This window comes from Plectropomus leopardus, chromosome 12 (genome assembly GCF_008729295.1).
Source record: "Plectropomus leopardus isolate mb chromosome 12, YSFRI_Pleo_2.0, whole genome shotgun sequence".
NCBI classification, from domain to species: Eukaryota; Metazoa; Chordata; class Actinopteri; order Perciformes; family Serranidae; genus Plectropomus; species Plectropomus leopardus.
The window spans coordinates 17,856,428-17,869,787 of record NC_056474.1 but is presented as its reverse complement, the minus strand read 5'-3'; the positions used below and the strand labels follow the sequence as shown (position 1 = coordinate 17,869,787).

Below are 13,360 nucleotides of genomic sequence, written 5' to 3'. Positions count from 1 at the left end.
TAGCACTCCTAATGAATGGTCCAGCTCCAAAATTATAAAATCAGTTTGTGGGGGCAGATGTTTTGATTGTGGGAATGTGTGGGAAATCCTGGTTTGCCATATTTCTTTCATTATTACAGAAAAATATTTGGGGGAAACACAGAATAAGATGAGAGGAATAACACTACTTTCATGTCTGTGCGCTAAACATGAAGCCCGCAAGAGCAGCTGACCAATGTTAGTTTAGCTTAGTTTAGCATAATAACAGGGCAAGACTTTAGCCTGGATGTGTCCATTTTTGTCCAAATGAAACAAGAAAAACATTAACTTATAAATTGGTAAGCTTTTTGAAAAATGTAATTTAATTAAATTTAGTTCATCATAAAAACAGTAATTGCTAATCATCTAGAAAAGAAAATACACAGTAAAACTCAAGTATGTGCACGAGTACAACAAGGCTTTGCAGCTTTCTCCATATATGAGACAACTCACTGTACTCAGATACACTCAGATGCAATAAATAAAACAGTTATACAACTGCACGAGTTCACACACACACACACACACACACACACACACACACACACACAATATCTCAGTATAAGTGCCGCCACACGCACACAGACCTTCCCTTGCTTCCACTCCACTGAGAGTGCAGTTCAACGATTGAGAGTGTTGTCAGGGCAACAAACGGGCCGGCGGAGAGCAGGATGAAGGAGTGGGAAGAGTTGAGCTCTGAACTTTAGGAACAAGCTGGCGTCATACCGAGACTGCTACTCTTTCTCTCTCGCTGTCTTTTCATCAGTCCTCTCTCCACTCATCCACAAACCACCAGAGGCTCTCAATCAGTCTGCTCTCTTTTAGTTTTCTCTCTCCGTCTGTGCGCTCATCCTCCGTTCATGCCATTTTATAGAAGCTGTGTGTTATTTTATTTCCTTCCTCCTATATTCCTCCTCTGATTACCTTATTTTTACTGGTGTGAATTCTAAGTTTCATTATGATACGATGTTATATCGATTCTTTTACAATATTTGCTGATATCGCAAATTCTGCCACAATATGATTTGAATTTGATTCAATTTAGGGGCATGTTATGAAAAACACATGATACCAGTAAAAATCCTCATTGTATTTTTCTTGGCTTGGCCACTATCCTCATGATGTTAGACTGCTAGCATTATTTGAATTTTTGAAGGAAGCGTTGCTGAATGGAAATGGGGGAATCGTAATGGCTTGGAGAATGTCAAAATAACGTATTTTAAAGATGATGATATGTATCAAGTAGGTTTGTGGGGTTAGGTATACGTATATTTTTTCGATACTGGGGCTAAAACTTGACTTTTAAAATGGTGCCCACTACGCAAGAAATCCGGCACCGAAATGAGGCACCGGAATCTGCATTGGTCCCATTAGGGACCAGTGCCATATTGGCAACAGGTTTCAGTACCCCTCCCTAATCTCCAGAGACTTTTTATTGCTATTATTTTGTTATACAAAATAATCTTTTCTCTCATGCTTTTGTTGGACTTCCATTAAGACATTGTTCTGGAGGAAACATTGAACATGAATCCATCTTGCACTTTGCATGCATTTTACAAGAAAGGAACAGCTGTATGGCCAGCAGTGACGGGATATAAATGTGTTCAAATATAAATGTGAAATCTGTTTCTATTCAAAATTGAACATGTTGAGTTATAAATTGACAATCTAAATTTTGTTTTCCCCAGTTGATCAGGTGCTTTATGCCTACACTATACAGATATTATTTATATCAACAGTCCTTCAACTTCTTTCATAAACATACAGACTTAAATCTGTTTGCTGTCCAATACTGAGTTTGCTCTTGTATTAAAAGTCTGCACTGATGAACACAATCGCTGTATAACACATAACAGATGTTTGGAAGTGTTTGGAAATATTCATCTTTTGGCCCTCCTTTTACATCCTGAGTTTGAAGCTTTATTTTGAACTCCTGTTAAAGTGTTCTTTAGTTATACGCCAAGGTGCAGTTAAAATACAAAAGATATTAAAACAGATTTTCAGCCTGTATTATGTGCTGTTTGTGTGTGCGTGCGACGCATTTCCCCTAAAGCAGGCATATCCCATTCTTTAATTTTCTTAATTTCATTTTTTCCATACAGAGTTTGGGGAAGGATGAGATGGGATCTATTATAATTTCTGAGGGAAAATGTTATTCTTATTTGAGTGTGATAGCTGTCTGCAAACCGAATGTGTCTATGAATAATTCAATGGATTTAAATTTAATTTTAATCCTAATTCTTCTTCGATTCAATTCAATTACCCCTGCTTTCTAACTTCCTGTTCTGTTCGAAAAAAAATGTAATGTTGATCCTCCACACTTCGACAAACACAAAATTAAATTGGGTTGGACTGAATCGTATAGATAATTACACAGCAGCATATAGTTATACAAATGACTGATAGACAGGAGCAGATCACTGAAGGTAAAAACGGAGTCTGTGAAACACACCAATAAAATTAAATTAGCTATTACATGCATGGCTTAATAATAGTTGGATGTCTGAGTCGTGAGTTGATAGAAAAGTGGATCAAAGCATTAAAAAGATAATTATTATAATCATTTACCCTTAAATTTCACAACAAAGCTGATAAATGATGACAAGATTGATTAATTTAATTTTAAATACTAATTTCCTTTGACATTTATTATATTATTTCAAAACAATATATTGTAGGATTTCCTACAAATCTTCATCAGTTAATTCAACCATAGAAACATATATGAGCATGTTTCAATGCACAATAGTGTTGAGAAACTTAAATATGTTAGCTGGGTTACACCAAAAAATAAATGTGATTGTGTGACAGAAAAAGGCTGGATAATTTTCATGTGCTTTACTCTATGTTCCATATAGTTATCCTATATCGGGACACTAGTGTTCATGCATCACTGACTTGCTAATAGAGCGAGACTCTTAAAATAATATCTACTTTGCAGCATTTGTGCTGTGAAACATTAAAATAAACTGTGGAGGCAGGGCAGAAGTAAAATGATAAAAACAACTTACAACAATGTAAATAACACTTTAGTTATTTCTTACAACTCATGGTGACATTTATCAAATCTAGTTGGATTTAATCAAATCCTTCATGTCAGAACAAGTAAAAAAAAATGGGTTTTTTTCAGTTTACTCTATTTATATTGTATATTTTTGTGCAATACTCTATTTGTTAAAGGGACAATTCTTTACAAAAATCTGAAATACATATCAGTACACTACACAACGTATCTGTAGTGTTATTTATCAGTCTAGACTGCTTTAGTGTGATTTGCAGAGTGTTGGGGAAATTGAACGTAGAGATGTCTACTTAAAATAAAATGAAACAAAACAAACAAGAAGATTTATCTGCATAATTTATCAAAAGCTCTTACTGTATGTCTAAACTGTGAGGTTGGATTTTCCTGAATAAGCCAGCAGAAATCTAACCCAATTTCAGGTAAAAATAAGTCAAGATAACAGCCATAAGATGTCTACTACACTGCAGTCCCACACGGGTATAAATGTGATGTTAAGAAGCTCTTTTTCAAGGCAGCTGCTTTAGTGAAGTGATTTCTAAATGGGATGCACATGGTTTATTGAAAACCTTCTCCAAAGCCTTGAAAAAAAAAAGCCTGGCAACCAAAAAGGCAGATGGCGCGCAAAGCTAAAAATGTTTATGAAAATATTCATGTACGTGATGAACTGTACCTCGTTGAGCTTGCATTTTTGGACCCCCACTCCCCCTTCAGCTGTGGCAGAAAGTACATTAGCCTACTCTGCTATTTCATATACACTGGCAGCACCAGCAAAACAGAAAAGATGCCATTCTGACAGACTATGACAGGAGCACTGCCCTAGTTTGTCGCTTGAAGAGGCTCTGGAGTGTGCACGTGCGTGTGTGTGTTTGTGTGTACGGGTTTGTCTGTGCGTGCTGGTTGAACGCTTGTGGTGTTGAACTGTGACACCCAGTCAGATCCAGACACTTGTTTTTTTTAATAAGCTTCTTCCACCAGTATGCCAGCAACTCATCAAGGGCAAAGAGCAACAAACACATCCGCACACAACCATAACGACACACACACACACACACACACACACACACACACAATCCAGAGACCTTGAGGATTCAGAAACAACTTAAAGTACAAACCACAGGCACATACGCCTCCACACATGCTACGCACACACTCACACTGTGACACATCTTACCATTCATTTGCAGGAGTGAAGTAAAATAGCTGGTGAGGAGTGAATAGAGTGAATGAACAGTGAGAGAAAAGGCTTTTCTTCTTAATAAGCAACAGATAATTCTTTCTCTAAACTCTTCCTGTGTGTTCATCTTTTTCTTGACCTTTTTTGTGCTTTGTTAGCTCTTATGACATTCCTCCTGATGGAAACATACTTTCATGCACACTCATGCACACGGCTGTCACACAGTGGTTGGTCACAGGAGGGTAAATTGGCCTAGAATCTCAGGAGTGAGCCACGGCAGTGAGGACTGGAAATCACATGTCAGATAAAAGTGCGCTTGGACAGGTCGCTACTGTCGGTACACACCCACATAACACATGCCTGCGATAATCGTCTGTCTGGCAACATGTCAAATCAAACTTAAACCAATTTGCACTGATGTGGACACCATAAAATAGTAAACAGAGACAGAGCAAGCTTACATCAACGCTAAAAAGAATAAGTGAGGCGGTTGGGTGTACAGCAGGAGCATTTCTGAAGGAATTATGCTCACAAAACACCCCAAACCAACACAGTCTGTTAGCTTCCCAGTTTGCTGTTGCTCAATTACGTCTTGCACACCACCACTTGACGCAGCTAACATCCATGTATTGATTGAAAAAGCTCTGCTTGTGTGGCGAGACAAACGTACATTTTGGCAAATTAGCTAACGGGGTAAACAAAGGGAAATAAGGTCCCATTTGTGACTCTCAAGAAGGCGTCTGATAAGCTGCACAAAAAGACGTGAAAAGTTAGAAACACAACATTTTCTAGTAAGGAAAACTTTGAAACAGTCATCCAAGTTTCACACTGTTTTTATATGATGGCAGTTTCTGTCATGGTGGGATTGTACTTCACAGCTATACTAGGATAAATAAATCAATTTCGAGCATGTGCTGATATAATACAAGTTTCCTGCACATCCGTTAAAAAGTCTTAAAAGGCATTAATTCAATTAATCTAAAAATAAGGCTTAAATAGGTATTAAAATGTCTTCAATTGATCTTACAAAAGTCTAAAAAAAAAATGCCAATACTTAATATTAAGTTTTTTATGAATTCAGATTCATAAAATGCCTCATGATGTCATGATAGCAGAATCAACAACACTCATATTTTCTTTCTGGCCTGGTAGATAATCCACTGTCTGCTAGCCAGCTAATCACATGGGAAAGTGCAAATACAATGAAAATACGCTAATTCACAAATATTTTTTGCCATAGGTGAACCAGTAAAAGGCAATTCATACGAGGCTTGGTGTCTTTAATGCGAAACGTTTTTTAAGCTCGTCATGAGCAGAGGGGAAACACCAAAATGGCAAGAAAACGTGCTAAAAAACAAATATTTCCCAGTCCTGTTCTGCCCTTGTCTTCGCCATGAAGCAAAAAAGTCACGTTTGATATTAGGGTAATTTGGGCAATATTTTCCCTAACCCGACATAACTGAGGTCAGTTCGTGTTTGTCTTGATTTTTGATTATGGTAAAATTAGTCTTAAATTTCATTCTGAGTTATATTAGAAAGTCTTAAAAAGTCTTAAATCTAATTGGTCTTAAGCTGTAGGAGCCCTTATATATGTAAACTGACTTTCACATTCAAGAGTAAAGTAAAATGAAGGAGAAGCTGTGTGAATATTTCCTGGCAGTTACAATCCAGCTTAAGTCCTCAGGTATTTTGCTCTCATAAAACCTTCACAGCCGTTCATCATCAGCAGAGAAAAGACTAGAGCGCCGGTCAGCAAACATACTATATCTACGGCTGACCCAAATCCTCGGCTGTTTGTTTGTAAAGCTGGCTAATGCAGCCTTTCACAGCCGCGGCACGAGCCAAACCCGCAGAGCAAACAACAAGAGAAAAACAGAAAGAGAGGGAGAGGTACGGAAACAACCAAATTCAATTTAGCCAAATTAAAGGTCAGGAAAGGAGGGTAGGGTGTGAGTGAGGAGGAGCAGTGAGAGGAAAAAAGGAGGAATTGTTGTGTGTGTGTGTGTGTGTGTGTGTGTGTGTGTGTGTGTGTGTGTGCGTGCGTGCGTGCGTGTGTGTGTGTGTACGTGTACGAGTGGTGGGTAGAAAGTGGTCAAGGCCCAGTGATCAGTGATTTGACCAGCAGTTAAGGGTTGTTCAGAGACAGAGGGGGTCAGCCTACATGGTGGGGGCCCACTTATACCCAAACTTCACTGCAGCCATCAGACATCACACACTGAGGGAAGGCTTCTTCTGACATTAATGAACTCTGCATCCGACGGAAATCATTCAACCCTAAAATTCCCATCTAGCTGTTTAAGACACACATTTTCACCTTCTTGGCGGAAACTAAAATAATGCATAAAAAATCAGTTTCTGTCTTGTGTATCAACTTGTGGAAAATGTAAAAATCCAATAAATTACACACTGAAATACAATACAGATTTTTAAGACATGAGAACACTGAAGAAAAAGCAAGGAGGGAAAGTAAGTAAGGAAAAACCTGTGATTTGTGGCTATACTGTAGTTCATTTAGCTCAGGTTTTGTTTGCATTCACATCATAAACAGAAAAACTAAACTTATGCATATACATATGCACAACAGTAAATGTAGCTCAGATGCTTTTGCTGTCCTTTTTTAAAACTGCTCAGTCTGCAGATCAGCTTGAATAACATATCACTAACAACTCTCAAGGAATAGTCTGACATTTTGAGAGAAATAGAGCTTTTTCACTTTCTTGCAGAGAGTTAGACAACATCTATACTACTCTCACACCAGTAAATATGGAGCTACAGCCAGTACATGGTAAGCTTGGCTTAGCATAAAAGCTTGAAGCAGGGGGAAAAAGCTCGCCTGGCACCTTTAAAGGGCTTTACATACTGACAGTGTGACAAGGAAAATACTTTGTGACACTTGTGAACATATATCAAAACTATTCATACTGGCAGAAATGCAAATCTGCAACAGCTGCAACTATTGTTCGGTTGCAGCAGGTCATTATGACAGTCTGAGGTCCTTCTGATGATGGTAGCCCAGAGACAGAGGACCAACTACCAGGAGTTGTTGTTTTTATGGCCTAAGCTACTCTAAGCTAATTTATTGAGTTTCCTTTTAGCGAAAAGCTCTGTGTAAACTTCAGTCCCCTCTGGTAAACTATTACCCAGTGTATATGTCTAGGGCTTTTACTGTGAAAAGTAAGAGCAGGAGGAGTGGATCTAGTTTGCGCTGCCTTAGTTAAGGTTAAAAAGGAGTAATAAAGTTTGCCATCTATGTTTGGATTATGGAGCCACCGAGCTGTTGTTGTTCCACAAAACATGATTGGTTGATGCTTTTATCTTCAATGAAAAATTTAAAAAAAACCTACCTAATTAAAAAAATGCTATATTATCACGCAATATTTGTGTTTTGAGTAAAAGCACTCACGACACAAACAGCTGTTCAAAATAATATTTTGATGTCTGAAATAATGGTATACAAGACTCCCTTGGTGTATAAAGGCCTTAAAGCTCACCATAACATTCACCAGTTAACAGTTATCTCTCCTTTGTTTAATACTTTAAAAATGACTATCTGCAGTTTTATGCGGGTTGTATGCCGGACTACTTCTTGGCCGGGAGCAATGACTTTCTGGAAACTGCTGGAAATTGATGAAGATACTCCAGGAAGTCACCAACAACAACCCCTGTAAAACCACAAATGTTCGTTTTTTTTAGACGTCTGTTTGTTAACAGATTGCAAAGATATAATGTGTTAAAGGTGGTGACATGCAAAGCCGACATCAGAGAACTAGTGGCGACGAAAGCCCCCTGCTGTGTTGCCTTGTCTCACCCAAAAAAACGGGAACGGGAATACCGCCATGACACTAGTTAGCCAGTTAGCACATTAACAACACAACCCACTACGGAAAGAACAAAGCATATTAACTGTGTGTCAGTGAACAAGAACACAAACCACCAGGACACATTTCTGTTGAGAGCTCCATAGCTAAAGAAAAAATCTTACCTCATATAACAAGTTTATTTAAATCTCACTCCCCCTTGACTAAAGCAGCTTGTTTACATAATTCCCTTGCGTTTCTTTTCTCGTGCGCTGAGCTGAATGGCCAATCAGAGTAATTTCAGTCACTGATGGGCTCTACGGCTGCCGCCATCGATTGAACATGCTGAATCGTTGGAAAAAAAGCAGATGAGGGTCGACAAGGGCCAATGGTGCAGGACACACCGCGGCGATGAGGGCCATTTGCCCAACAAGGGCAGACATCCGACCATCGGCATGATGTGTCACAGCCTTTATTTTGTTAGCTTTAAAGGAGCTGTTTCAGAATCTGTTGTTTCTAGTCTTAATGCTAAGCTAAGCTACTTTTTATCGCTTCATATTTAGCATAAAGACATAAGAAATGGTGTCTATCTTTTCTGCAGCAAAGTGAATACATGTAATGTCAAACTTTTAGGTTAGACATGCATAAAGGGACTGTAAAGGGTTAACGGTTTATCATTCAAATTGGCAAAACAATAGGATTTGAATCGGAGGGGCTAGATACAAAACCATATTTAGCAACCACTGACTGCTATCAAATACAACACAAAAGCTCTGCAGGTGCACAACAGAACACACAGAAATGTATTCTCTCTTTTTCTTATCGCTTGCCCCCCCCCCCCCCCCCCCACACACACACACACACACACACACACACACAAAATGGATCCATGAGGTGAAGCCCTCACAGCAGAATCCCTCTCTGTCACTGAGCTGTATTTATAACCCCATCTATCAGCCAGCCCCGGGAATACATGACACTATTCTCTGGACCGAGACCACCAAACTGCCCCCCAGCCATACATTACGATAAGATGAGTGTATGTGGGTGTGTGTGCATGCATGTGCACATACATCTGTGTGTGCCTGTGCATGGACCTGTGTTAAGCATATATAGGAGCTCCACATCATTACAGAAAACATACAGCGACTGTCAAACTGTTACACTGTAACCGGAGGTCAGAGAGAGAGACGAAGACAAAAGGGTAAAAAAAGCAAGGAGAGCGAGAGAGAGAGACGGAGGGCAGGAGGGAGAGAAGGGCAGATATGAAAGAAAGGAATTAGAGATGGATTGGGGTAGAGGAGCTAGACAAGACTAACAGGAGGGTGCTCGTGCTCGCTGTCTGTCTCCGCTGCTCTCTGATGGAAGCGTAGATCTATATCATCTTCTGTCCAAGGTCACGGTTGTTACACGGGAGCATAGCAGTCTCTCGGACTTACACACACACGCACATACTTAGTGAGGTATGACTCTGCCGATAACTACAAGCAACCATTATAGATTAAAGCAATTAAACGAGAGGAGACCTTTGACCCAACATTATACCGCAGTCAGGATCCCGTGTGAATCATACGCCGTGTGTGTAAGACGAGGCTTTACATATGCTTGCCTCTGCACTAACCGCTCACCCTCATGTTAACCTTACAAAGCAATACAGCACCCCCTTCTCCCAGCACCCTAAGGCCAATCCAATAAAGAGCTTGGAGTGTACCGTAGTTCCGAGACCAATTACAGATTACAGTAAACCTCAAGACTATAACATAAACCATGCCTGAGTCACATTTTCCCCATGTTTTGTTTTTTCCTCTCCCTCCCTGCCCACTCTTGATTATTAATTCAATTACACATCCATTTGCGCAGCAGTTTTCAGGCAGAATTTGGAATTAAATCATTTATCCACCTCTATTAGTAAACTCTAATCAGCATGCACTTGCGGTGGAAGGAAGCATGGCGCTCCCAGTGTTTTCTAGGATTGGGGAGGTATATTTAGAGAGAGGGGGAAGACGCAAAAATAGAACTCCTTTCCCTAACAGGAGGATGCAAAAAGCCAGGATTGGGTGCATAAAAGTAGTTGGGAAAAAAAGGGAGGAGGGGATGCAGAAAAAGAGTAAAGACGGGACAGCAGGACAAAAAGGAACCATGGGAGACCTGCGAGCATCCACCCTACTGTTACATCAGTATGCCCTCAGGGTTCAGACCGAGGGTGTGTTGGGCTCCCTCTGCTGGTCTGCAAAAACTCCTCCACTCCTCCTCCTTTTTCTGTTAGTGTCAAAACACCTTCAGAGGACACTTCTCACCAAAACAACTTATGAATGAACTCTCTTCCACTACATGTCCTCCGGTCTGCAGCAGTTTCAAACATCAATTCTCCGGGAGCGCCGTGCGCCGCCGGTCCACCCTCGCAACTGAGCTTCTTGTAAATGCCAACAATTTTGGGAGCAGATCAATAGCTCTAGTAGTAAACTAAGCTTGTTGACAGCTTAACACTATTTTCCCGCTAACACTATCAGCTATATCAAAGGGACTGTGTTCTTAATTGAGCCTTGAGAGCTCTATCTCTCCTTTTTATGACAGCCTTGCTTCAACTCGACAGACTCAGAGGGAGGATTTCCTGGAATAACATGACTGCCGAGATACGTGGGTGGAGAATATGCGCACTCATAGACAAACACAAGGTGCGCACACACACACACACACACACACATACAGGCACAAAGAAGAGCAATCCCTCAGCTAAGTATGCAGTCGCAGCAGGAAAACTGGCAGGCCGAAAAGGTAAATGCAGGGCACAGAGCAGCTGACAAAAATGGCTTCATTGAATTACTTTCCCATTGGGGTATGTGCACACACCCTCCACACAAACACACACACATACACACTCCCACATAAGTCCGGCATTGGGTTTATAGGTGCCAATTAGGCCAATAGTCTGACACAGCAGGACAGAGAACTAACTAGAGGATGAAAGACAAAGTGAATCACACAGACGTGGACTGCCTGGCAGATTATTTGAAAAGTGTGTATTATGAAAAACCTTCAGTCACCACAAAAAATTATCAAGCTAGACATATCACACACACACACACACACACACACACACACACACACACACACACACACACACACAACTCACAGATGCCCTTGGCCGTTTATCTAAATCAACAAGAGTTTCCTTTGGCTTCCAGTTGGTTTCATCATTCACGCTCATTTCAATGAATATTTCAACAGTGTGTTAGTGTCTCCTTCACATGCATTGTCTCCCGCTGTTAAAACGCTCCTCCACTCTCCCTCTGTGTGTTTGTGTGCGTCTCACTCCCTATCTATCCTCTAGAGCCTTTGTTCTATGTGAACTCCACGGGGCTGTGACATACATTCAGCAGCATGTACGTACACGCAGCTTATACTGTTGGAGACAGGAGATCCCATCAAACCTTAGGCTGTCATTGTGTCATTGTGTGCATGTTCAAGGTGATCACTGGATTGTTTCATCTGAGTGTGTGTGTGTGTGTGTGTGTGTGTGTGGTGTGTGTGTGTGTGTGTGTGTGTGTGTGAGGGAGAGAGTGAGTAAGAAAATATCAATGAAAGGCAAATCATCAAGCTCATAACCGGGATGGAAAGCTTTGGTGCACTATAGACATAGGTTTCGACTTGGGGGGCGAAGCAGCGGACACGTCACCCTCAGTTTCTAGAACATGTGCATTTGTTCTTCGTAATTGAAAACATGAAATTATCACTTTTGTTTTGACAAAATTAAAGACTTCTACATGCAGAAAATGCACACATCAATGAATAAAAATTCACCAAAATGCAGCAATTTAAGTGTTTGACACTCAAAATTTTCTGGAAAAGGACACCCAAACCCCAGTTTTAGCCCCCCCCCCCCCCCCCCCCCCCCCCCCATTCTGGAAACAAAACCTTAGCCCCTGGCTCCAAAACAGGACTTACTGGAGCTTTGGGGAGCACTGAGTGAAATGATTCCCAGAATGACAGTCACAGCTGCATCATCTCCACTCCCACAGTCTGACAGCCAGCCAGCAAACAAAAGTTTAAATAACCCTCAAACAGCTTTATAAAGCAGTTATTGTGCATTTAACTTGTGTCGCTCTCTTCTTTTATCTCCATTTAGTGCAACTTCCCATTAAACAATCCAGCTCCCAACCATGTTTCAGCCCACCAAGCAGTCAAGAGTAGTTAGTGAGTAAATGCATTGGCTCATTTCAGGCCGAGCATCGATGTTAATACAATAACTGAGAGAGGCTCAGCAGCAGCGTGTGACAAATTTAATGTAATTGCTGCTCCTCATTTGCAGACTGAGGCTAAAGAAGGGGGAAAAACATTTATCAGTGCTTTATAATGAAGATATCTATAATTGAGAGGGATTTTGGCAGAGATGTCAATGTTGTTTTGGTGTAATCTTTCTCAGTTAATGCAAGAAATATAGTTACACAGATGCATGAAATGTGGAGAGATGTCAGAAAGTGAAATGTCTCCATCAGCGCTCTCTATCTTCAGCATGCTTGTGTGTATATATGTCATACAAATTTAATGTCAGTGTGCTCGGAAAAGGAAAAACGTGACGAACAGTTTCGCCCCTTCTCTCTCTCCGCTTTTTCTTTATGCATCATTCATAACCGAGCCGAGCACTTAACGGGAGCCTCCGCCGCTCCGCTCCGCTCCACGGCAAGTGGAACCGCGGGATGGGGCTCCTCATCCGCCAACACAGCGCACAACCAGAGTCATCTCCCTCACTCCACTTTCAGCTTCACACACTCACATATACAACCTCGCCAGGGCACCCACCTTCATTTTCCGGGTAATTCCTTAAGGCTCGGCACGGCGACAACGCGTGAAAAAGCAGAAGCAGGGGGGACAGGAGGAAAAGGGATGGATAGATCCACAGGACGCGTGGTGGTGCCATTTTTCAGGCTGCGCTGCGCCCTCGCTGCATCCCTGTTGGCGGTGTCGAGTTGGTGAGCGCAGCCCTGCGATTGAGAGGAGAGAGAGAGCAGGGGAGAGGACAGGAGGAGAGAGAGAGAGAGAGAGAGAGAGGAGGAGACGCTGGGAAGGAGGGTCCACAGCCAGCCAAGTCCTGTCAATCAGCCGCCTGAGCTCTGGCGTGGTATAGCGACCTCAGGAGACTCCTCACACAAGGTTACACTGTTAAAAAAATCATCCACCTGAACTAGGAAATTGGCCCGATATTGAGTTTTGATTTTTTTCCCAATTAAACATGAAAACATTTAATTGTCAGTGCTTCAAGGGCATAATCAAAATTATGTAAGGCAAACCTGGAAGCCACGCACAATGGAGCTTCAAACGTAATAATAGGCTATAAATGTCACCGCAATG

The 13,360-nt window shown here is 41.2% G+C and overlaps 1 protein-coding gene across 2 annotated transcripts in view; it reads right to left on the bottom strand.

Moving 5' to 3' along the window:
* epha4b (eph receptor A4b) overlaps nucleotides 1–12,980 on the bottom strand; it is a 108,463-nt gene extending 95,483 nt beyond the window's left edge. For both annotated transcript variants that reach the window (XM_042498541.1, XM_042498542.1), the window contains exon 1: nucleotides 12,812–12,980. In XM_042498541.1, the coding sequence (XP_042354475.1) occupies nucleotides 12,812–12,929 (118 nt within the window). In that variant the 5' untranslated portion in view covers nucleotides 12,930–12,980. The remainder of the gene's footprint in view (nucleotides 1–12,811) is intronic.
* Nucleotides 12,981–13,360: the final 380 nt, after the last annotated feature.